Source organism: Papio anubis, chromosome 6, assembly GCF_008728515.1.
Source record: "Papio anubis isolate 15944 chromosome 6, Panubis1.0, whole genome shotgun sequence".
In the NCBI taxonomy this organism is placed as follows: Eukaryota; Metazoa; Chordata; class Mammalia; order Primates; family Cercopithecidae; genus Papio; species Papio anubis.
In genome coordinates this window covers 43,221,545-43,245,433 of record NC_044981.1, presented here as the reverse complement: position 1 = coordinate 43,245,433, position 23,889 = coordinate 43,221,545, and the positions used below count along the sequence as shown (strand labels likewise).

Genomic DNA, 23,889 nt, shown 5'->3' with positions numbered 1-23,889 from the left:
CCACACTCTGCTGACCATTAATAGGCCATCTGCACTCTGGTGTCTGCATGGCTTTCTACATTCAGGCCTCTAAATGTCACTTTGAGGTAACACTTTCACGCCATCTCCCTCTGTCACTTCATCCTGCCTTATTTGCCTTTATAGCACTTACCACTGTCATTGTGTGTACACCCCCCCACACACACACACACAGAGACAGACTAAGATTTAGTGGATTCACATGTATTCACGATACATCTCCAGCACTAAGAACTGTGCCTGACATGTCATAGGCACTTAATAAATACTTGTGAATGAGTGAATGAACAAATGAATAAGCAAATGTAGACCAGAGATGCATTTCCAAACCTGAGTTCCCCAAGAGCCTTATACTTACAATGGGACATCCGCAGACCCAAAGGTGCATTAAGCATTGTCTAATAGGGAGAATAACTGATTTTTCTTGATGTTTTTCAGTGGTATGTAGATACCATTGTGATTAATCAGATTTATTTAAATACATTACGGAAGGCTTTTAGTCATTGCATATTAGATACCATTGTGATTAATAAAATTTACTTAAACACATGATTGAAGGCTTCCAGTCATTACATATTTTGTTGGTCAGTGGCTACGAGAAGCACAGCACCTCCCATGTGGGTGTCTTTAAACACCTCCCAACACTTCCACATTGAGGACCAAGCCTTACCATTAGTTTAGGTGAGGCTTTAAAAAAATAGTTTTGGTGGGGAAAAACCATATTCACAGCATAGCAGGGACTACCTTAACTTGAATAGTATTTAAATAAATTCTATTCACCGCATATGTATTGAGCATCTAAATGTCAGACATTATAGGAGATATAATAATGGCTAAAACAGGGTTTAAAAGGTGGAACTTACTAATTCATATAATTAATAATATCTGTTAGGACATTCTTGCTTGCTATAACGAAATACCTGAGACTAGGAAATTTATAAAGAAAAGAGGTTTTATTGGCTCATGGTTCTCCAGGCTGTACAGGAAGCATGCCAGCATCTACTTCAGGAAGCTTCCAATAATGGCAGAAGGCAAAGGGGGAGCAGGCACATCACAGAGAAAGACAGAGAGATAATACTGGCATTATCATAGCCAAACTCTCAAATTTCTCTTCTCCAAAGTTAGATGACAACATCATGTTTTAAGGTATTGCAACCTTATTTGACTTTTTCATTGGAAGTTTGACTCTTTAATATCACCATATAATTATGTTTACACAAAGAATTGGAAAGAAGGCATAGAGTCTCCATATGTTCATTTCAGTCTGGGTGGCTAAAGGGCTTCTAAGAGTCAATGCATGAAAATGGCCTAGATTGAATAAATTAGAAAAATCACAAAAGGAAACCACTATAGGAAATAGTTTTACACATGTAATTGCTGAAATCCTATAGTGAATGTGTCAATCTGTACTAACTAAATAAATTTGTTTATAGACATGTTCTGTATTAGCTTCCACTCTTTCACAGACCTTTGCCAAACAAAATCCCACTAGAAGTAGGATGTTCACACCCGAGTAGGAGTTTCTTGGATAAATATTTTTACTATATGGAGACCAAAACCACTTTTACAAATTTTAGACTTTGATTGAAATACTATATTTCTTTTGCTTTTTTCTCCCATCTTTTCTCCTGGCAGCTACTTGTGCAATAGCTTACCTCCTCGCACCTCCCACGGGTCTGCTGAACAAGAGACTGGCTGCATGCACAGGAGGCCAGGCAGTCCTGAAAGTAGTGAGACCAGCTTACCCAGTCATTTCCACCACCAATTGGACTGGAGAGACAGAGGAAGGTCCATTTGCCCTTCTCCTAAAACCTAGTTGAAATTATTCCTTGAATTAAGCATAGAGATTATACATTGTGAAGCTATATTTTATAGAATGCCTGTTTACATTTCATTTGACTGCTATATAAATAGAATACACAAAGGTAGAATTTATGTAGCCAGTCCTCAAGAAATTACAGTAAAAGTTATTGAAATATAACAGCCACATTCTTTTGTAAGGATGACTCTGATCTCAACTTTTGCCAACCAGTTTGGAACAAGAATTTCAACTGACTTCTTAATTCTGTAGTCAAAAACTGGTGCTGAATTTTTCATAGGCCCTTTTGAAGATCCATTTTGTTAATTTGGCTGTTGAGTAATAACATATTTTTAGTAAGTATTTTTAACTGTAGTAACTTCTGTTAAAAGTGAAACAAGGGGCCAGGCATGATGGGTAGCTAAGGCAAGAAGATCATTTGAGCCCAGGAGTTTAAGACCAGCCTGGGCAACAAAGTGAGACCCCCATCTCTAAAAACAATTTTTTTAATTAGCAGAGCCTGGTGGTGCACACCTGCAGTCCCAGCTACTCAGGAGGCTGAGGAGGGAGAATTGCTTGAGTCTGGGAGATTGGGGCTGCATTGAGCCGTGATCACACCACATCACTCTAGTCTGGGCAAGACCCTGTCTCAAAAAAAAAAAAAAAAAAAAATAGTGAAACAAACAACATTATTTTTGATGTGCTAAACTGAAACCTTTCCACTGTGTTTGTGAGACAGTGTACGCAGTAGGCAGTTGACTTGGACAATAGTGTGATAAGGGTGATCTGGGCCAGTGCAGGATCCTAGTTACTATGAACCCAAAAGCTCACCTTTTAGAATTAATTAGAATAATATCCAGTAAAATGAGTACTGTCACTACCACATAAATAATATATCTGACTTAGGATGGCTCCACAACTCAGATCTTGTCATTTAATATGATAGCTCTGTTCAAATTAATCTTTTACATCAGAGGAGACACTTTGGTTATTTATGATATGTTGGAGATAAATTTTCAGAATGGTTAAGGCATATTATTGTAAATGTCCATGGCAAATTTAATTAACACAACTCTGTTTTAGAAATACAGATGTGTAGTATGTACAAGGTAAACATATGTTCACAATGTCTCCAGAACACCTAACTTTAAGGAAAGAGACACAAAGGCATGGAAGAGGCATGCCCCCCTATTGTCAGTCCACAGCAGTTCACCTGGGAAATAAATGCCAACAGAGAGTACTCTCATTTAATATAAAGAGTTTATGCCAGGCCCTAAAGCAGTGATTCAAAAGAATCACTTGGTTGAATGCTTATGAGTATCTCTGACCTGAATTTGGATAAGCCCTTTAGTGGTAGGTAGTTTGGGTTGGTGTCTCAGATTTAACATTTATTGTCTAAGCCTATAGCTTGGCGTTTGGAAACAAGATAAGTCAAGGTCTCTCTTCTCTTGGCCTTACTTGGAATACTTCTTTGTCCCCCGAACCCGTCCCCTTCCCATCCCCAACTCAGATCTCAGCTGTGTGACTTCTTCAAGAAGCCTCCTTGATCACCCCATCTACCTCTACTGCCCTCTTATACAGCCCTTTACAGTCTATTCTCATTTTGTAACTTCCATCACTTTTGGCATGTCTTATTCAATACGTGTCTTCCCCCTCAGCCTGTTCACCACAGAGGGCAGGAACCACATCTGTGATCCTGCTGTATCCACTGTACCTTGTACTCTGCATTTTCTGAATGAATAAGTGAATGAATGACAGTAGGTTCATACATACATACACCTTTTCTATCATTTCTCAGCCTTTTGGCTAAAATCAAGTGTAAAAATATATCTTCTCAGGTGGCTACTGAATGTAATTGATGTTATTAACTACCATCTTCTGATTTTTGTCATAATTTTTTATTCATTGTCTTTAAATCTTAAAGACCTTAACTTAATTTATTTACTGTCCAATCAAATTGACCATTGGCAAACAGCTATTGCTCTGTGTTCTTACTCCTTGTGTTGTGTTTTAATGTGGCAAAGGCCATTGAGAGGGGGGGGAAGGCCATAGCAACAGTATTTTCTTTTTGTTTTTGTCTTGCATCAGTATTGTCTAAGACCTTGAAAATGCAACTGAGTAACATGACTACAAAACCAAGATTGTAAAAAAAAAATTATATTATCTACTGCAAACTTACTGTTGATTATAATTTTTGATAACAGAGTATTTGAACCTAAAATGTTTATAGACCCAACAAAATAATTTCACAGTGTCGTTTTACATGAGTTGAATACTTTTTCTGGCAAACAAAGCAATTGGCTTGATTGATGCATAAGTTTTCACTGTTGACTGATAATTAGTAAGGAGAAGCCCAGAAATGCTCCCAGTGGGACCTGAGACCTAATATCAGAATAACTGCTTTGCAACTCTTGCCAGCAGTTGAGCTATCAAGGTCACTTATTTAGTTTTCTTAATAACTGGCGCTGATGGTTCTCTTGCAAAATGGTAAGTGTGTGGTCTGAGTCCAATTTTGGGAACTGAGACTATCCAGCCCCTGCTCTAATGATGAGCATTATCAGCATTTCCCAGTATTGCCCAGAGGAAAAGAAGCCACCTGCTAGTCAAATTCATTCATTCATTAGATGACTCTTTATTAAGCATTTAACTTATTTCATGCATTGGGTTATGCCTTAGACATACAGAAATAAATAGAACATTAAGTTCCCTTCCTTCTGAAGGTTATAGGTTACTCAAGTGAAATGAGAATTAACTGTTGTTAGAGCTTAGCCCCCAAACAATTGTTATTTGGGTTACTAACTCCTGCCAATTTGGCACTTTTTGGCTGTTCTTTTTGTTTTCATCTTGTATCAGTATTGTCTAAGACCTTGATAATCCAATTGAGTAACATGGCTATAAAACCAAGATTGTAAAAAAAGAGTATATTATCTATTACAAACCTACTATTGAATCTAATTTTTGGTAACAGTATGTGAACCTAAAATGCTTACTTATATGTGTTTGCAGCTTGGAATAATTTGAGACATTTGTTTTGATTGTCATTAATATAAAAGTAGCTGAAGACAAGTTTAATATGATTGGCATTAAATTATTATTAAACATAGATGTATATAAGTGCATACAGTGTCATGGAAAGAATAATTTATACATAGTCTCATAAAATTGCTAAAGATAATATTTACAAAAACCCTTTTTTTCCTAAAATACAATGTTGTATTAACCATTTAATTATTTTGCTCAACAACAAAAAAGTCTTAATATATCTCATAATTTGCAATGACGGGCAATTATGAATGGTAATTTTTAATGACTAAATTTAATCTAGAGATTTTTGTATTCAGACTGCTGAAACAACTTGGTAATAACTCAAGAATTTATAAAAGCCCAATGTTAGTATTTTTAATAAAATAAGAAGAGACTGACATAGATTTAGAGAAAAATCAGGCATAAAATGACAAGTTCCTCAAGATTTATGGGCTTTGGGTTACTTGGACTACAATAAGAGTTAATACTATGTTTTTTTCCCATTCTGCCAGCCAGAGAAGACCTCTTATTTAAAGGGCAGGGCTCCCTCCACTGTTGTTAAATCAAGGCTCTGCTTCTGACAGGATATTTATAACATAGGGCAAGTATACAAAAGAAAAATGTTTAATGATGAGTTTTGCATGTTATACAGTGTTATACATCATATGGTTTAATTTAGATCCCCTGAAATATCAGAGTTAGAATGAAATTATCAAAAGGAGAAAAGTCACATGGCATGGTGCAAACAAGATGTGCCTATTTTATTTATGTTTGCTAATGAAATTCAGCCATGATTCCCACTTTGATTTTAAGAGTCTTAGACCACCATTCGGCTTTATTCATTATAATTAAATATCTTGCCCACACGCAGACACAAGGCCAGCAAAGAAAGGGGCATATTTTATCTTTTAAAAAGCGATTGCATAGCTTTCATATGAAACTCCTGAGCTTCCAAGATTTATAGTATTAAAGCAAAACAGTATGTCTTTCAGGGCACGGTCATCTTCTTAGGCAAATGGAGGGCTTAGACTCAGAATCTAATGACCTCACAGAGACCAGGGCTGGATCATAGGCAAAAAAGAGGGCTTAGACTCGGAATTTAATGACCTCACAGAGGCCAGGGCTGAATTTGGACATGTGGAAGCAGTAGAATATGAAACAACCTAAGTTTGAGACAATTTGGCATAGTCTCTTCTACCAGAAGAGAGATTGAAAAAGGCCTGTTACAAGCACGACTGATTGATTTTTACTATAAAGCTTGGGAGTGGGGTGGGACAGAGAGGGGGGCAATTTTGTTGACCAAAAAACATCATTTACACATGAAATTCAGAAATGTACCTACCTTCCCAACTGTGGCTCAACTGAGTATTCCAATAAACCAGACATTTAGGTTAAGTTAATAAGTAAGAGTTAGTGAAAGCCTATTCCTTCTAGTTTATTCCATTACCTCCCTACCTTTTTCTCCCAGCAAAGCAAAGCCAGTGTAGAACCTCAACCCTCTGTGCTCATCTTCATCCCCTTCAGCCTCAACCCTCTGTGTCCTCACATCCCAGGATGTGAAGAATTTGGAAAATCCCCAGGCTCTTGGTAACAGGGCAGCTCCTGTGGCCCACAAATCATCCTAGAGACAAAGCATCTATAATCTATACTTAGTTAATTAGGAGTTAACAGTAGTTTGGGAAAGGGCGAATGTATGCTCCAAATCTTTTTATTGTCCCTTTTACTGCTGGATTTAACCCAAACTTGCCAACTCCAAATAGCTCCACGCAGGCCATATTATTTGCTCAGCCCAAAATCAGACACCGAGCATAGCCATAGTAAGACTTCCATGAAAACACATGGTGTATCACCCCCTTGAAGGTCCTAAAGATGCATACATTTGCCACAGAACCTTTCAGCTATATTTATCTTATTTTGATGCTTTGTTCATTTATCAGAATTATTATTTTGGGCACTCAGGAAAATTAAGTGAGTCTCCAGGGGAGGGCTAATCATAAAGCAGAAAAGCCCAAAGTAGAACTCAAAGCTTATAATGGCTTGACCTCTACCTGCTCAGCTATATTGTTTCGGACATAATTGTGTTCCTTCCTTCCTTCTCCCCTAACCCCCTCCCACCACCACCACCAGTTTCTTCACTTTTGTTCTGCTCCCAAGGGCTGTTCTTTATCCAGAAAAACTGTTTCTTTCCCTGCATCTGTTTTCCCTATTAAGGCTGGGGAAGCTAAACACATAGCTTTGGGCAGAATCAGAACCATCTGCAACAAGCCCTAAACTGAGTCAGGAATCCTGGGCTTCTCCCCATGTGACTGCGGACGGGTCACTCTCTCTGCGCATTAGTTTTTTCATGTTAAATTAAGAATGGGGCCAGAGGAATTCACAAAGATACTTTCCAAAGTTCTATTGTTGATTCTAGATGTTAGTAAAGGGTTTGTTCAGCTTGCTTTAGCAGGCTTAGTTCCAAATTCCTTTTTCACTATAGTATTAAACATAATAGTGGCATCTCAGCATCTGCGGGGGGGGAAGGCAATGCCTAGTCTACAGATAACCTAAAAGTGTGGAGATATAGGTAACCCATCTGCTGTGGGTAAAAGCCACAGTCTGAAAACTTCAATTTCTGCCTCTTCCATGTTAAATTTACTAAATGCCAAAATTAGAATTTCCATTAGGAAATATTTACTCCATAATCACGACAGACTCTGAAAATGTTCCATTTATTGACAAAACCATTACTGGGTCCTGTTAATGGTCTCCTCATCCATTTTACCACTGTTCTCAACTCTCAATATGCAGCTGGGATACTTCTAAAATGTTCCACAGCCTAAACTCCACTCAGACCCACTGGCTCTGAAGAACTGGAGCTACAACATCTGCATCTTTTAAAGCTCCCCAAGTGATTGGGGTGCAATGTTCTATACTATACACTATTCTTAAAGTTAGTTTGGAAAATAAGCAGCAGTTGAGAAAGCCTCCAAAGTGAAGATGATTTAGATTCAAGGTCCATGTCTGTACTCTGAAGTATTGTACCTGGCTGATTTAGCTTAAATTTGAAATAAAATTGTAATTTACCCTTTAAGTGATGTTTAGCAAGAACTGAGTTTGTTGGGACTAAGAGAATATGTGTATCTACAGTGCTGTGGGTGGAACTGGGGCAGGAGACTGTCTGGTTTGTTTTGTTTATTGTAAGACAATGTAGTATAATGAAAAGAACACAGGCCCTGGGTTTTAAATCCAAAATCTACTCTTTTACTAATTGTGGTAAGGCTCAAATTAGATACAGACATGAAAATATTTCATAAACCATAAAACCATGTATCTCAGCATTTTTTAATCTTTGCCCCTCCCTACTTTGAGAAATAGACAAATCTCGTGCCTTTCTAAAGTGTAAGTTCAAATTAAATATTGTGATTAGAAGCAAAAAAACAAAAGCTTTGTTTTCTCCCTCCTTTCTCACGTTGAGAATGACCTCTCAGTGCATTTTACTTGTGGCGGTTAAAACTTGAATGTGAAACTAGAAGTTTAGTGAAGCCAGGGACTGTCTATTTATCTTTGTGTCCTGTTGTACCACCCAGCACACAGTGATTTACAGCGTAAGAACTCAGTAAAGATTTGCCAAAATCATATTAAGCAAATTTATAGGAATTCAGACAATAGAACCAAAACCTCTTTCTTATGCCTTTGAGAAATAAAGTACTCGTAAGAGAGTTTGGGACTTACTACAGTGAAATTCTTATGCTAGTTTATTTAAGATTTGAGAAAGCAGAAGAGAATCAGGAAAAGTAATAGAATAAAACAAGTCTGTACTGGAAGAAAGACTGGTGTTTATAGTAAATGTTTTAATAATTAGGCTAATGGCAAAAATAATACACAGTAACATTTAAGTTGGAACTACAATGTAAGTTTTGTAGCATGTATCCTTTTGCTTAAGAAAAATATTAATCTTTTTAATATTCATTTGTATCCCTTAAGATGTACCAATTTATGGTAACCCATAAAAAACAGAAGTAAACCACGATGGGATTTAAATGTTTTCTCTAGCTTGTCCATATGAAGTTTAAAAAAAAAAAAAAGTCATTTTAAAAAGTGCACACTTAGAAATTAATTACCCCACCAGTGCCCAGTGCAGTAGGCAAAATCTGTATCTGCTTATCCAGGTAGATTGACATAATGGCACCGGTCATAATTTGGTGCTATAAATGAATGTCCAAAATTGGGTCCTCAATTTTAAAAAAACTGGGAACTATGAATTCCTAATTTTAGAACTAATTGGGCCTTAAAAACATTAAGTATTGTCTTTGCTGTGAACTTTAAGAGATGCTAAAATGTCTGACCTTTTCAGCAAATTCACAAAGGAGCAACTGATGCGGAGAATAGAACTTTATTAAATCAGAAATGAACCTTAAGTAGTATATAGGCATGTAGAATCCAGTTTGTTGGGGAGGTCTGATTGTGTTATTGATTAATCTATAACTTTCAGTAGTGGGTGGAAGTCCTGTTTCTGGTCAAAGCCTGAATTTTACTAACTAGGGGTGTCTATAAAGATACAGAACTGGGAATCATTCATAGGGTCTGACAGAAGAAAGTAAGTGGGACACAAAGTATTCCATGAGAATGTGGCCTCTGGAAGGCCCTCACACCAAGCAATGTTTAAATTTAGTTTCAACATTTGCAACACAAATAGAGAGAAATTTACAGTTGACGTGAAGATGAGTTGTCTTCATCCATCTTCCTGTAAAGTTGCTTACTCTGGAAAGCATGCCAAAGTTGGGACGTTCCCATAATTGCCTTACATAGACAACGTACATCCTTTGTACATCAAAAGGAAAAAGCAGTGACTCAAAATAGAGGACCCTAGGGAATATGTTTACTGAAATTGCTCTTCACTAATTACACATGCTTGTTTGTTCCTTCTTTATTTTAGAATTAAAATAGGAAGAACTCATCCCAGAAGTCTGGGTCAACTCTAAACTTTGATTTTCTCATAGGATCTATGTTATTAAATATGCCTGTAATATTTTAATTGTTTGCAAAGCAGTGATAAATCACCTGTGAAGGTGAATTGATCTTTCAAAAGTGACCTTTTCCATGGTAATAAGAACTATTTCATATTGCCCCACCTGAAAACATTAAAACCTGGTTATTTCTCAGGTGAACCCAGCTAAGACTCATTCTCCCTCTAAGCCAAAACCTCCTTTCTCAAGCAAGGCTCACTTCAACACTCTACCTTTAGAAGGAATGCAGCCTTACTCCTAGGTCCGTTTAACTCCATATAAAACCATCCCTGTGCTTTAAATAGTACATTACGTTAAAGATTGTCACTGTGGTTGTAAAATTTAAAATACCAGGGTGAGGAAGCTAAGAGTATTACCTTGGCATAAGCCTCTGTAAGGCAGCCATGGTGGTAGGAGCTGTTTCATAGATGAGGCTCCCCTGCGTGTGGTTGTGGGAAGACACCGTGTGCATTCCTACAAGTTATTTGTGGCTCTCTGAGGCATTCATTTAACACTGTTCTATAGCGCACAATTTTAGGAAGTAGAGTTGGAATTTTCTAGTCCTTGTTAGAATGTTTTCTTCAATCCAGAAGTGTTGTACAACACAAAAAGCCCCATGGTAAAGAACAAGCTCACAGAAAGAATACTGAGGAATGACACTTGGAATGTGCCACTGTTTTGTCATCCCTGCTACACTGATCTGGAGTGAACTGCGTAGCAGCATAACTAACCGAAGAAATTTCAGCCAGGGCGCCAAAGCCTGACAAGCATAGTAAATCTTCTTAAGCAGGATATTTGGAGAGAAGGTTTTCAAGTTAATTGAATTTTATGATTAACAGAAGGTTATCTAGAAAACTGTATTTGTTTCACTTCATGTTGATGGAAGTCTTTCTAAAAGGGTTAAGTCTACTTTCCGTTTATAGTATAATTATTAATGTGGTTTAATTATTTTTTTAAGATGAAGATTTCACTGCCTCCACAGCATTATCTTGATCGTAAAAGGTTATTCTATATTTCTTAAAATATGGCTGTGGCTGTTCAAGGTTAATTCATTGGGCTGGAAGTATACAGACTCCAGAACTGCTTCAGAGTTATAAGGCTAAGGGGGAAAAATCCCTAACATGAAATTTTATGATTTTCTTTGTTTTTCTGAAAACAGATTGTAGGAAAATTCCATCCAGTTGAAGGTTATGAGTTCTCTGGATGTGACTGTTACTAGTTTAAATGATGAAAAATGTGCCAGTGAAAGGGAAATTTTATTCCTAAGTCCTGAATTTTAGTTCTTCTCCACTCTGGGTCTTACGGTGAGATTCAGGATGTTACAGAGACCCTGTGTGGTCCAGGTCTCCCAACACTGAAATGTAAAATATATCTCTTGGAATGAAAAGCATGCAATTTTTCTTTCCTTACTGGAATGTATTATATTTTTGCACTTAGAATCCATTTTCCCACTTTCTTTTATGGGAGTATTTTATCCCAGCATGCATATACATGTGTACATCTGTATGTACAGGTATGTATATAAAATTATAGAAGATTTGCCTTTTTGGTACTGTCTACAATATGCAGAGTAATACAGAACTCCTTTGAGATAATCATATTTTACTGGGGAGGAGAGGCCTCTATTAGTGTCCGTTCCGATAGCTTTTCACTCAGACTATAAATTAGGCCTGGGAAGGGCCAGTAATGAGTCAGTAATTTATAGACTATTAAGATAGTTAGAAGTGATCCTGAGCATGTCGAATAGAGAACACATGTTTATAAAAGACAAACAGATTCGATACATCTCTTTGGCCTAACCAAGCCCAATCAGTTAACAAAATGGGATGTCTTACTTTGTGTATCTCCTACTTCCCAAAAATAGAATCACTAACCACTCGCTAACCACACCGACTTTTTAACGGACAGAATGGTTGCTATAGTTTTGCCACCAGAAATATTCAGATTAAGCATTCTATTAGATTGTAGCCAGCAGAGTCTACAAAACAGGAAGAAGGCTCTGCTTGCTTTTTGCCTCCTTTCCTTGTTTGACTTGATGTGATAATTCATTGCAGATTTCTTTTTCTTTGACAGAATGCCTACCGCAGGAGTGGGATGGCTTTTCTAGCCTGCTGATGTGACAACTGTGATGTGCCCGCAACAACAGGAAAGGCAGTGTTATATTAAGGTGATTTCTTGTGAACAAAATAAAATGCAAATTTACCTTTCTTTTATCTGAGGGAGTGGGCTGGTTTGTTGTGACTACCAACTTGCTGACTCCTGCTCTTTTCCAGCCCCTCAACCATCAGTCTTGTTTACTAGATGGGCTGTTCAGCTAATTAATGGCAGGATGTTTAGGATAGTGTGTAGGTGGACAAGAATGCAGATCACACAATTTTGAAATTTTAATTTGAGTAGATTTACTGCCCTCAGTTCACATATCTTAAAAGCAGTGGTTGCCCCGGTCCAGTCTTTTGTCAGTGTTTTATTTGATACATTTTATAATCCAGGTTTGGAATAAGGAAACAAAATTAAAAGGACAGTGAGTTTTCGCCTTCCCTTATACCATCAACTTTACTTTCCAACATTTGTTGACTACATGTATTTTATTGACAGCTATCCACTTTATAAACTTACAGTAATCAAAGATTTAACAGACCTGATAAATCACCTGTTCCCACCTCCTTTCCCCTTCACTCCACTTACAGTATGTGTGATTTTCAATGCCTTCTTCCCAACTTCCTGCCATCTGCCTTTCGTGTGTGTTTTTCCTCACACAGAACCTCTTCCTCCATCTTCATTCCCCTCCTTTTCCTGTTTCTCCAATCCCCAGACCCACCACTCCTGCACATGCCATACACATTTAGAAGCCAAGTATTCAGAATTAGTAGAAGGGGAGCAGGGTGATTTCTTGCTTCCTCCCTTCAAAGCACTACCACACCTAGACTGGAAATGTGGGCTGGGTAATTTCTTGCTGTTAGCAGCCGAGCTACCCTTCTGGCAGCTATACTTTCTCCAGTAAATGAGGAACCGTAACTCCTCGGAACAAACCAGAATATAGCAGACGTAAGTGTATAGTTCCTGATTAAACTTCAGTTGCAAAACAAGAAAGTTATTTCTTTAATTCTGTGGGAGTTTTGTATAATTTTACTTTTATCATGGATTTTACACACACTTGAAACACTCTCTCTAAAGAATAAAAACAGAAATGAGAAATATGAAAGATCTTTTTCTTGTGGCCAAAGCATTATGAGTCTCTGTTAATATGATTATGCCACATTATTTACATTTGTTAACTGTCATTTACCTGCTCTATGTTAATCTTTTTAGAAAAAATTTGAATTTCAGAAACAAAATCACAGATATATAATATTAAAATATTCCCAAAGGGTTTTGATGTTCCATCTATGCTTGTTAAAATGTATGATTAAACTTTTATTTTTATCATCATTCTTATTTTCCTTGTCATCCATAATCATGGGAAATTATAAGCTTGCAGTAAACATGCTAACTTTTAAATAATAGCATTTATTGTATTTGGTTTTGATCTGCCATGCTTATAGATGGTATAAAATTTTCGGGGGCTAATTTATCACATCAAAATTCCTTCTCTCCCACATTATACATTTTAAAGTACGCACAAAGCAGAAAATACAGGGTTTGGGTTTTTTTTCCTTCATTTTATTCTACCTGATCTCCTTATAGTCCCAGAGAAGGAAGACTCAACGTACATTTCTCTCAGAAATATGACAGGTCTGTGTTTTTGTTGGTCTGGCGTATGTTTGTCTATCTTGAACAGTCTGACAGGTAATTATTTATAAAATCTGGTTTTGCCAAGTTCATATAATAACCTTTCATTTTTCATCATAAGCCAGTAAGCTGAATTTAGAATAAAGCAAGGTCATTTATGTCTGTCCTAAACCAGCCTACATGTCCCCATAGTTGCTCAATATTTTTCATTCCTTTTTCTATTTTTTATACTTAGGTTCTTTCTCTGACTCTTTGCACAATATTAAATTTGAAGTGAAATAAAATTTCCTTCAGCAGTGACTATAGAAATAAAAGAAAATTTACAGAAGAAACATTTAAGAAAACTTGACTTCAATAAATTATTTTCTCAGTAATTGTAATGTTAGAGCAGAAGACAGTCTTAGAGATCATTGAGAACAGCTGCTTATCTTACAGATGGAAAAACCAAGGCCTAGAGAGGAAAAGTGACTTTCCTAAGATCACTCAATAATGGTAGTGACAGAACAGAGAAAAGAACCGATGGTCCCTAATTTTCAGTCTGGTATTATAAAGTATTTTCTGCCATACTGGGTTAGTAAGAATATTACTAAGACATGTTGGGGTTTTATGGTATATTTATCCTTGACAACAATGTAAATTTATTTAAAAACTATACTAATTATGGATACATCCTAAAGCATACGTTTATATAGTAAAATCTTCAATGTGACTGTGGTATTAAGTAAACAGTCTGTTACCTTACACATCAGGCTAAACTCTAAGTCAATAGGGAATATACAAAGCTAATTTCTATTTTTTGTCCCTTGTATTTTAGAGACTGAATTTGAAAATAAATAAGCCAATAAATAAAGAGCCTCTCTTGATACTGCTTCTTAGATTTAAGGGTAAAGAAAGTAGAAATATTTCTCCCTTCACCTAAATTTGGAAGTATGACTTTCTGAATGCGCCATTTAGAGGTTATGTCATTAGCTTTCCTGCCTTCTTATATTGTAATAGTTGTGATTCAAAAATACTGTTTCAATTTTAAAACCAAGACTTTTTATTTGCACACCATCAGAAGCACAAATATTTTTAAATGGTGTATATAATTCCTGTATCTGGGGAGAACCCTTCATTTATTGCTGTTCTTTATTTTTTAAAAATAATAAGCCATGTCTAATGCTTTTACCATGTAGAAGACAAATAAACATAACTGGTGATTCTTGGTCTGAAAGAAAGCACGTTTACTTGTTTAGAATTATAAAGTTTAATTTTATGAATTTTTTTAGATAGTTCTTAAATCAAGCAATGCTTTCCAGTTCATATAACCTCTTGTGTAAAACGGAATCACTAAAGAGAACATATTCTCTCATCTGCCCCCTGGAATTTGGATAGAACCTTTCCAGGCTACATTTAAAATTCTACCATCAACCATGTATACATCTCATAAAATATTTTACAGTTTCCTGTATGCTCTGGCCGAACATTTCATAGTACATAAACACTTCTGCAAATAATCTAAGGGCATCAAGTTGAATATGTCATAGCAATGGCCACTACATAAAGCTAATTCTCCAGCAACATAGTTTCTTATTATTTTACCTTCTTATTTGAAATTCAAGATGAAACTTTACATGCTATTGTTGTACAGTGGCAGGGGTGAGAAGACAGCAGGGAACTCTAGCAGTTTTTGTGGAATTGTGTGCATTAAAGCAAAGGCTTTCTGCAGAGGGCATCTAGCCAAGCTTAAACAACAAAACTATGCCTGCAGGAATTGGATGTAAATGTGATGGTTAAATAAGGGCCAGATGTCGTTAAAAACTCAAATATTAGAAAGTCGTATCTCTTAAAGTAAGTCTCAAGTGTTTTAAGTCGGATACTGATACCATGGTACCTAAAGAAAGAGACTTGCGTTTGTTTTCCGGAACAAGATAGTAGGTATTCAAGCTGTCATAAGTCATGGAAGTTTCGGCAAATGAAGCATATTTTAAAGCAATCAATTCCTGCAAAGTCACAAGAACGCCGCATACATATTTCATTGTTGGGAGCCACTGTAATTACCTGTACAGCATTGTGTTCATAATCCCTTTTCTGCTCATCACCACCCAATATTGACTATGCTCATTTTTTTCAAAGGAGGGTAAAGATAGAAAAAAAAAAAGACGGCAAGGCTCAAGATGATCAAAATATAGTTTTACTTATACCAGGTAACACTCTACTTGCTATCAAATATGATGATATATTGTGTCAGTATGTTAATAAGTTATGACATAATAATTACAGCACACCATGTGCTACCTTGTGTACTAAGCAGTTTGTGTGATTTATCTCATTTACTACTCACAGCCCCACTACCAGATATGCCCTGTTGCCCACAGGCAGGAGAGAGGAAACTGAGGAACAGCAGCTTAAATGTCTTATGCAGAATCACCCCAGGTGTAGCTGGCATTTGTACCCAGCACTTTGATCCCAAAGCTCATGCTGTTAACCACTGTTACACAACGTGGACTGTACTGGAGTAGAGATTTCTGAGAACATATGAAAGAGAATTGCTGCCTGACCTTGAACCTAGAAGCACCTCTCAGAACCAGAAAATTTGATTGCAAGAAAATTGTATTTTAACTTAACATTCCTTCTGTAATGCCAAGTATTACGTATATAATAGAATATCATATCATGTATAATAGAATATAATTATATAGGATCATGCCAAGTTTTTAAAAATGTCTTAAGCCTTAAGAGAAATGTATATAATCAATGAATATACTAAAATTCCCTATACAAATTATGGGAAAAACTTCCTCAGAGATCCATGCATACAAAGCTTCTCTCCTTTCTGAAAACCAGATTTCCCCAGAAGGCTCTATTTACACAGGCTACTGTTTCATGCTTTCATACAAGGTATTTATCCATGTTGTAAAATAATTCCCATCTTGTTTACATGTGTTTGCAGTGGCAGATACAGAAGTACATATGGCAATGCCCTGAAACTTTAAATAAATGACCCTTTTAAAGACCTGCTCATTAATTCATTAATTATATAGTAGTCATAGTTTTTCCCAGCCTGACATGTTTGTGTGTGAGGCAGGTCCGGGGGAGGTGATGTATGGAGATAAATAGGAAAGTGGAAAAAAGCTACCGTGCACAATTTGAATTACAAAGGATAGTTTTCCATTCGACTCAGTAGTTAGCAGCAGTTTTTTTATAGAGAGTCAGGTCTCTCTTTGTTGCCCAGGCTGATCTCAAACTCTTAGTCTCAAGTGATCCTCCCACCTTGGCCTCCCAAAATGCTGGGATTACAGGCATGAGCCACCACACCCAGCCAGAGCTTCTTTAATTCAACCCTGTGTTTGTTCTGCCTCAGGACAAGCCACCTTCTGAATTATGTCCTTTAAGATTCCAAATAACTGCACCAGCCTGTGCTACAACTTTTCTGAATTTTTTTTTTTTTTTAAGATGGGGTCTCCCTATATCACTCAGGCTGGTCTCCAGCTCCTAGGTGCAAGCAGTACTCCCACCTCAGCCTCCTGATTAGCTGGGACTACAGGGACAAGCCACCGCACCCAGCTCTTTCTGAATGGTTTTAATTGCATCTTCCAGCTGCTTCACTTGGGAAAAGTTAGTTCACCTGCCAATGCATTGGCCACTTCTTGTCAACCCTCCCTGACCTAAACATATCAGTCAGTCAAGCAAGCAGACACTAAGCAGCAGCAACTACTACAGCTGTTGGATTGGCTTGCCACACTTCCATAGGTTTGGCCTGTAAGGAGACAGTGAGCCCAAATGGCTTTAGACAGTTTGTTACACAGCTACATAAGCAAGATTGGCACAGTGTCAACTTCCCATGTTCCTAATCCCACAGGAAGATACCAAGCCAGAGGGGCCAGTTGACAGAAGACATGAGTGAGTGGAGGGTTACCATGTCATGGAGGAGCCAACTCTAAACCACAGCCAAGCAGTTTTTTGGTTTTTTTGTTTTTTGTTTGTTTGTTTTTGAGACAGAGTTTCACTCTTATTGCCCAGGCTGGAGTGCAATGGTGCGGTCTTGGCTCACTGCAACCTCCACCTCCCGGGTTCAAGCGAGCCTCCTGCCTCAGCCTCCCGAGTAGCTGGGGTTATAGGCACGTGCCACCACACTCAGCTAATTTTTTGTGTTTTTAGTAGAGATGGGGTTTTACTATGTTGGTCAAGTTGGTCTTAAACTGACCTCAGGCAATCCACCCGCCTCGGCCTCCCAAAGTGCTGGGATTACAGGCGTGAGCCACCGTGCCTGGCCAGCCAAGCAGTTTTATAGCTTGCATTCACATCCCAAAGGGGGTTGAGGTGGAAGGACCTTTGCCTTACCAGAACTACGGAGGCAGATGCGAAACTACCTGTGGCAGCTCCTCACAAGAGTGGCTGTCTGGCTGTGTTCCTGTGACGATCACAGGCAAAGGTCCCTATGGCCTAGGTATGGCTGTGTGGCCTATGTGAAGATGAGGTCTCCTGGGAGCCCTTCCACGGCAATGCGTAGAAGGTCATGTGTTTCTGTTAGCAGTATGCAAAATCAATCTGCCTCTTCTTTCCTAGGTTTTTATGGTGGTCTCTTTCCCTAGCTCTTTCCCATAAAGTTTCCTGCCTGTCTCAGCACACAGCACCCTTTGCTTCCTCTGAACTCTTTAAGCCCTTCTTGTTCTCTGTGCTTCCTATTTAGTGTCCCTGATCATCTGTCCATGTGCCTTTAGACTGTGCCAGATTAAGAATTTCTTGAGGGCAAGTCTTGAATTAACACCTCTTTGTCATTCTCACATACACAGATACTCATAAACATTTGTGGTTTGGTTGATAGAAAAAAAATGCTTTTTTTTTTTAAATGGAGTCTCACTTTGTTGCCCAGGCTGAAGTGGCTCACTGCAACCTCTGCTTCCCGGGTTCAAGCGATTCTCCTGTCTCAGCCTCCAGAGTAGCTGGGATTACAGGCATGCACCACCACATCCAGCTAATTTTTGTATTTTTAGTAGAGAAAGGGTTTCACCATGTTGGCCAGGCTGGTCTTGAACTCCTCACCTCAAGTAATCCACCTGCCTTGGTCTCCCAAAGTGCTAGAATTACAGGTGTGAGCCACTGCACCCAGCCAAAAAAATGCATTTAAATGTGAGCTCAGAAAACTTTTTTAAAAATCTTTCTTTAATCTCATCAATTCTTATTTCACTTATTTGACTACACAGCTCATGAACTTTAGATGACCACAACTTTTTCCTTAAAGACAATGTCTCGGGGGCGGTTCCAAGATGGCCAAATAGGAACAGCTCCAGCCTCCAGCTCCCGACATGAGCGACACATAAGATGGGTGATTTCTGCATTTCCAACTGAGGCACCAGGTTCATCTCACTGGGGCATGTCGGACAGTGGGTGCAGCCCACCAAGTGAGAGCTGAAGCAAGGAGAGGCATCGCCTCACCTGGGAAGCACAAGGGGGAAGGGAATTCCCTTTCCTAGCCAAGGGAAACCATGACACACAACACCTGGAAAATTGGGTCACTCCCACCCTAGTACTGTGCTTTACCAAGGGTCTTAGCAAACAACACACCAGGAGATTATATCCCGTGCCTAACTCACAGGGTCCCATGCCCACGGAGCCTCCCTCATGAGCTCCCATGCTGAGCTCCCTCCTGCTAGCACAGCAGTCTGAGATCTAACTGCAAGGCAGCAGTGAGACTAGGGTAGGGTGCCCACCATCGCTGAGGCTTGAGTAGGTAAACAAAGCAGCCGGGAAGCTCGAACTGGGTGGAGCCCACACAGCTCAAGGAGGCCTGCCTGCCTCTGTAGACTCCACCTCTGGGGACAGGGCGTAGCCAAACAAAAGGCAGCAGAAACCTTTGTAGATTCAAATGTCCCTATCTGACAGCTTTGAAGAGAATAGTGGTTCTCCCAGCAAGGAGTTTGAGATCTGAGAATGGACACACTGTCTGCTCAAGTGGGTCCCTGACCCCCGAGTAGCCTAACTGGGAGACACCCCCAACTAGGGGCAGACTGATACGTCACACCTCACACAGCTGGGTACCCCTCTGAGACAAAGCTTCCAGAGGAACAATCAGGCAGCAACATCTGCTATTCAGCAATATTCACTCTTCTGCAGCCTCTGCTGCTGATACCTAGGCAAACAGGGTCTGGAGTGGACCTCCGGCAAACTCCAACAGACCTGCAGCTGAGGGTCCTGACTGTTAGAAGGAAAACTAACAAACAAAAAGGACATCCACACCAAAACCCCATCTGTACGTCACCAAAGGTAGATAAAACCAAAAAGATGGGGAAAAAGCAATGCAGAAAAGCTGAAAATTCTAAAAATCAGAGCGCCTCTCCCCCTCCAAAGTAACGCAGCTCCTTGCCAGCAACAGAACAGAGCTGGACAGAGAATGACGTTGATAAGTTGAGAGAAGGCGGCTTCAGACGATCAAACTTCTCCGAGCTAAAGGAGGAAGTTCAAACCCATTGCAAAGAAGCTAAAAACCTTGAAAAAAGATTTGACGAATGGCTAACTAGAATAACCAATGTAGAAAAGTCTTTAAATGACCTGATAGAGCTGAAAATTGTGACATGAGAACTACGTGACAAATGCACAAGCTTCAGTAACCTACTCGATCAACTGGAAGAAACGGTATCAGTGATTGAAGATCAAATGAATGAAATGAAGCAAGAAAAGAAGTTTAGAGAAAAAAGAGTAAAAAGAAATGAACAAAGCCTCCAAGAAATATGGGACTATGTGAAAAGATCAAATCTGCGTCTGATTGGTGTACCTGAAAGTGACAGGGAGAACGGAACCAACTTAGAAAACACTCTGCAGGATATTCTCCAGGAGAACTTCCCCAACCTAGCAAGGCAGGCCAACATTCAAATTCTGGAAATACAGAGAACGCCACAAAGATACTCCTCGAGAAGAGCAACTCCAAGACACATAATTGTCAGATTCACCAAAGTTGAAATGTAGGAAAAAATGTTAAGGGCAGCCAGAGAGAAAGGTCGGGTTACCACAAAGGGAAGCCCATCAGACTAACAGCAGATCGCTCGGCAGAAACTACAGGCCAGAAGAGAGTGGGGGCCAATATTCAACATTCTTAAAGAAAAGAATTTTCAACCCAGAATTTCATATCCAGCCAAGCTAAGTTTCATAAGTGAAGGAGAAATAAAATCCTTTACAAACGAGCAAATATTGAGAGATTTTGTCAACACCAGGCCTGCCCTACAAGAGTTCCTGAAGGAAGCACTAAACATGGAAAGGAACAACCAGTACCAGCCACTGCAAAAACATGCCAAAATGTAAAGACCATCGATGCTTGGAAGAAATTGCATCATCTAACGAGCAAAATAGCCAGCTAACATCATAATGACAGGATCAATTTCACACAAAACAATATTAACCTTAAATATAAATGGCCTAAATGTTCCAATTAAAAGACCCAGACTGGCAAATTGGATAAAGAGTCAAGACCCATCAGTTTACTGGAGTCAGGAGACCCATCTCACGTGCAGAGACACACATAGGCTCAAAATAAAGGGATGGAGGAAGATCTACCAAGCAATGGAAAACAAAAAAAAGGCAAGGGTTGCAATCCTAGTCTCTGATAAAACAGACTTTAAACCAACAAAGATCAAAAAAGACAAAGAAGGCCATTACATAATGGTAAAGGGATCAATACAACAAGAAGAGCTAACTATCCTAAATATATATGCACCCAATACAGGAGCACTCAGATTCATAAAGCAAGTCCTTAGAGACTCACAAAGAGACTTAGACTCCCACACAGTAATAATGGGAGACTTTAACACCCCACTGTCAACATTAGACAGATCAACGAGACAGAAAGTTAACAAGGATATCCAGGAATTGAACTCAACTCTGCACCAAGCGGACCTAATAGACATTTACAGAACTCTCCACCCCAAATCAACAAAGTATACATTCTTCTCAGCACCACATCGCATTTATTCCAAAATTGACCACATAGTTGGAAGTAAAGCACTCCTCAGCAAATGTAAAAGAACAGAAACTATAACAAACTCTCAGACCACAGTGCAATCAAACTAGAACCCAGGATTAAGAAACTCACTCAAAACCGCTCAACTACACAGAAACTGAACAACCTGCTCCTGAATGACTACTGGGTACATAACGAAATGAAGGCAGAAATAAAGATGTTCTTTGAAACCAATGAGAACAAAGATGCAACATACCAGAATCTCTGGGACACATTTAAAGCAGTGTGTAGAAGGAAATTTATAGCACCAAATGTCCACAAGAAAAAGCAAGAAAGATCTAAAATTGACACCCTAACATCACAATTAAAAGAACTAGAGAAGCAAGACCAAACACTTTCAAAAGCTAGCAGAAGGCAAGAAATAACGAAGATCAGAGCAGAACTGAAGGAGATAGAGACGCAAAAAACCCTTCAAAAAATCAGTGAATCCAGGAGCTGCTTTTTGAAAAGATCAACAAAATTGATAGACCACTAGCAAGACTAATAAAGAAGAAAAGAGAGAAGAATCAAATAGACGCAATAAAAAATGATAAAGGGGGTATCACCACCGACCCCACAGAAATACAAACTACCATCAGAGAATACTATAAACACCTCTATGCAAATAAACTAGAAAATCTAGAAGAAATGGATAAATTCCTGGACACATACACCCTCCCAAGACTAAACCAGGAAGAAGTTGAATCCCTGAATAGACCAATAACAGGCTCTGAAATTGAGGCAATAATTAATAGCAGGACCAGATGGATTCACAGCCAAATTCCACCAGAGGTACAAAGAGGAGATGGTGCCATTCCTTCTGAAACTATTCCAATCAATAGAAAAAGAGAGAATCCTCCCTAACTCATTTTATGAGCTCACATCATCCTGATACCAAAGCCTGGCAGAGACACAACAAAAAAAGAGAATTTTGGACCAATATTCCTGATGAACATCGATGCAAAAATCCTCAATAAAATACTGACAAACTGAATCCAGCAGCACATCGAAAAGCTTATCCACCACCATCAAGTGGGCTTCATCCCTGGGATGCAAGGCTGGTTCAATATACACAAATCAATAAACATAATCCAGCATATAAACAGAACCAAAGACAAAAACCACATGATTATCTCAATAGATGCAGAAAAAGCCTTTGAAAAAATTCAACAGCCCTTCATGCTAAACTCTCAATAAATTCGGTATTGATGGAACGTATCTCAAAATAATAAGAGCTATTTATGACAAACCCACAGCCAGGATCATACTGAATGGGCAAAATCTGGAAGCATTCCCCTTGAAAACTGGCACAAGAAAGGGATGCCCTCTCTCACCACTCCTATTCAACAGTGTTGGAAGTTCTGGCCAGGGCAATCAGTCAAGAGAAAGAAATAAAGGGTATTCAGTTAGGAAAAGAGGAAGTCAAATTTTCCCTGTTTGCAGATGACATAATTGTATAAAACCATAAAAACCCTAGAAGAAAACCTAGGCCATACCATTCAGGAAATAGGCATGGGCAAGGACTTCAGGTATAAAACACCAAAAGCAATGGCAACAGAAGCCAAAATTGACAAATGGGATCTAATTAAACTAAAGAGCTTCTGCACAGCAAAAGAAACTACCATCAGAGTGAACAGGCAACCTACAGAATGGGAGAAAATTTTTGCAGTCTACTCATCTGACAGAGGGCTAATATCCAGAACCTACAAAGAACTCAAACAAATTTACAGGAAAAAAACAAGCCCATCAAAAAGTGGGCAAAGGATATGAACAGACACTTCTCAAAAGAAGACATTTATGCAGCCAACAGACACTTGAAAAAATGCTCATCATCACTGGTCATCAGGGAAATGCAAATCAAAACCAGAATGAGATACCATCTCACACCAGTTAGAATGGCAATCATTAAAAAGTCAGGAAACAACAGGTGCTGGAGAGGATGTGGAGAAATAGGAACACTTCTACACTGTTGGTGGGACTGTAAACTAGTTCAACCATTGTGGAAGACAGTGTGGTGATTCCTCAAGGATCTAGAACTAGAAATACCATTTGACCCAGCCATCCCATTACTGGGTATATACCCAAAGGATTATAAATCTTGCTGCTATAAACACACATACACATGTATGTTTACTGCGGCACTATTCACAATAGCAAAGACTTGGAACCAACCCAAATGTCCATCAATGACAGACTGGATTAAGAAAATGTGGCACATCTACGCCATGGAATACTATGCAGCCATAAAAAAGGATGAGTTCATGTCCCTTGTAGGGATGTGGATGCAGCTGGAAACCATCATTCTCAGCAAACTATCGCAATAACAGAAAACCAGACACCACATGTTCTCACTCATAAGT

The 23,889-nt window shown here is 38.6% G+C and overlaps 1 protein-coding gene across 12 annotated transcripts in view; it reads left to right on the top strand.

Annotated features, from left to right (window-relative positions):
- Window positions 1-17,587, top strand: part of SUPT3H (SPT3 homolog, SAGA and STAGA complex component) — a 532,460-nt gene extending 514,873 nt beyond the window's left edge. For 10 of the 12 annotated variants that reach the window (XM_017957910.2, XM_017957909.3, XM_021936735.2 and 7 more), the window contains one exon: window positions 11,902-12,041. In XM_017957910.2, coding sequence (XP_017813399.1) covers window positions 11,902-11,943 — 42 coding nt within the window. In that variant the 3' untranslated portion in view covers window positions 11,944-12,041. Of the gene's footprint in view, window positions 1-11,901; window positions 12,042-15,672; window positions 15,715-15,882 lie in introns of those variants that run through there. The other 2 variants (XR_002521342.2, XR_004184558.1) reach the window with 2 other exon arrangements.
- The last annotated feature ends 6,302 nt before the right edge of the window (window positions 17,588-23,889 follow it).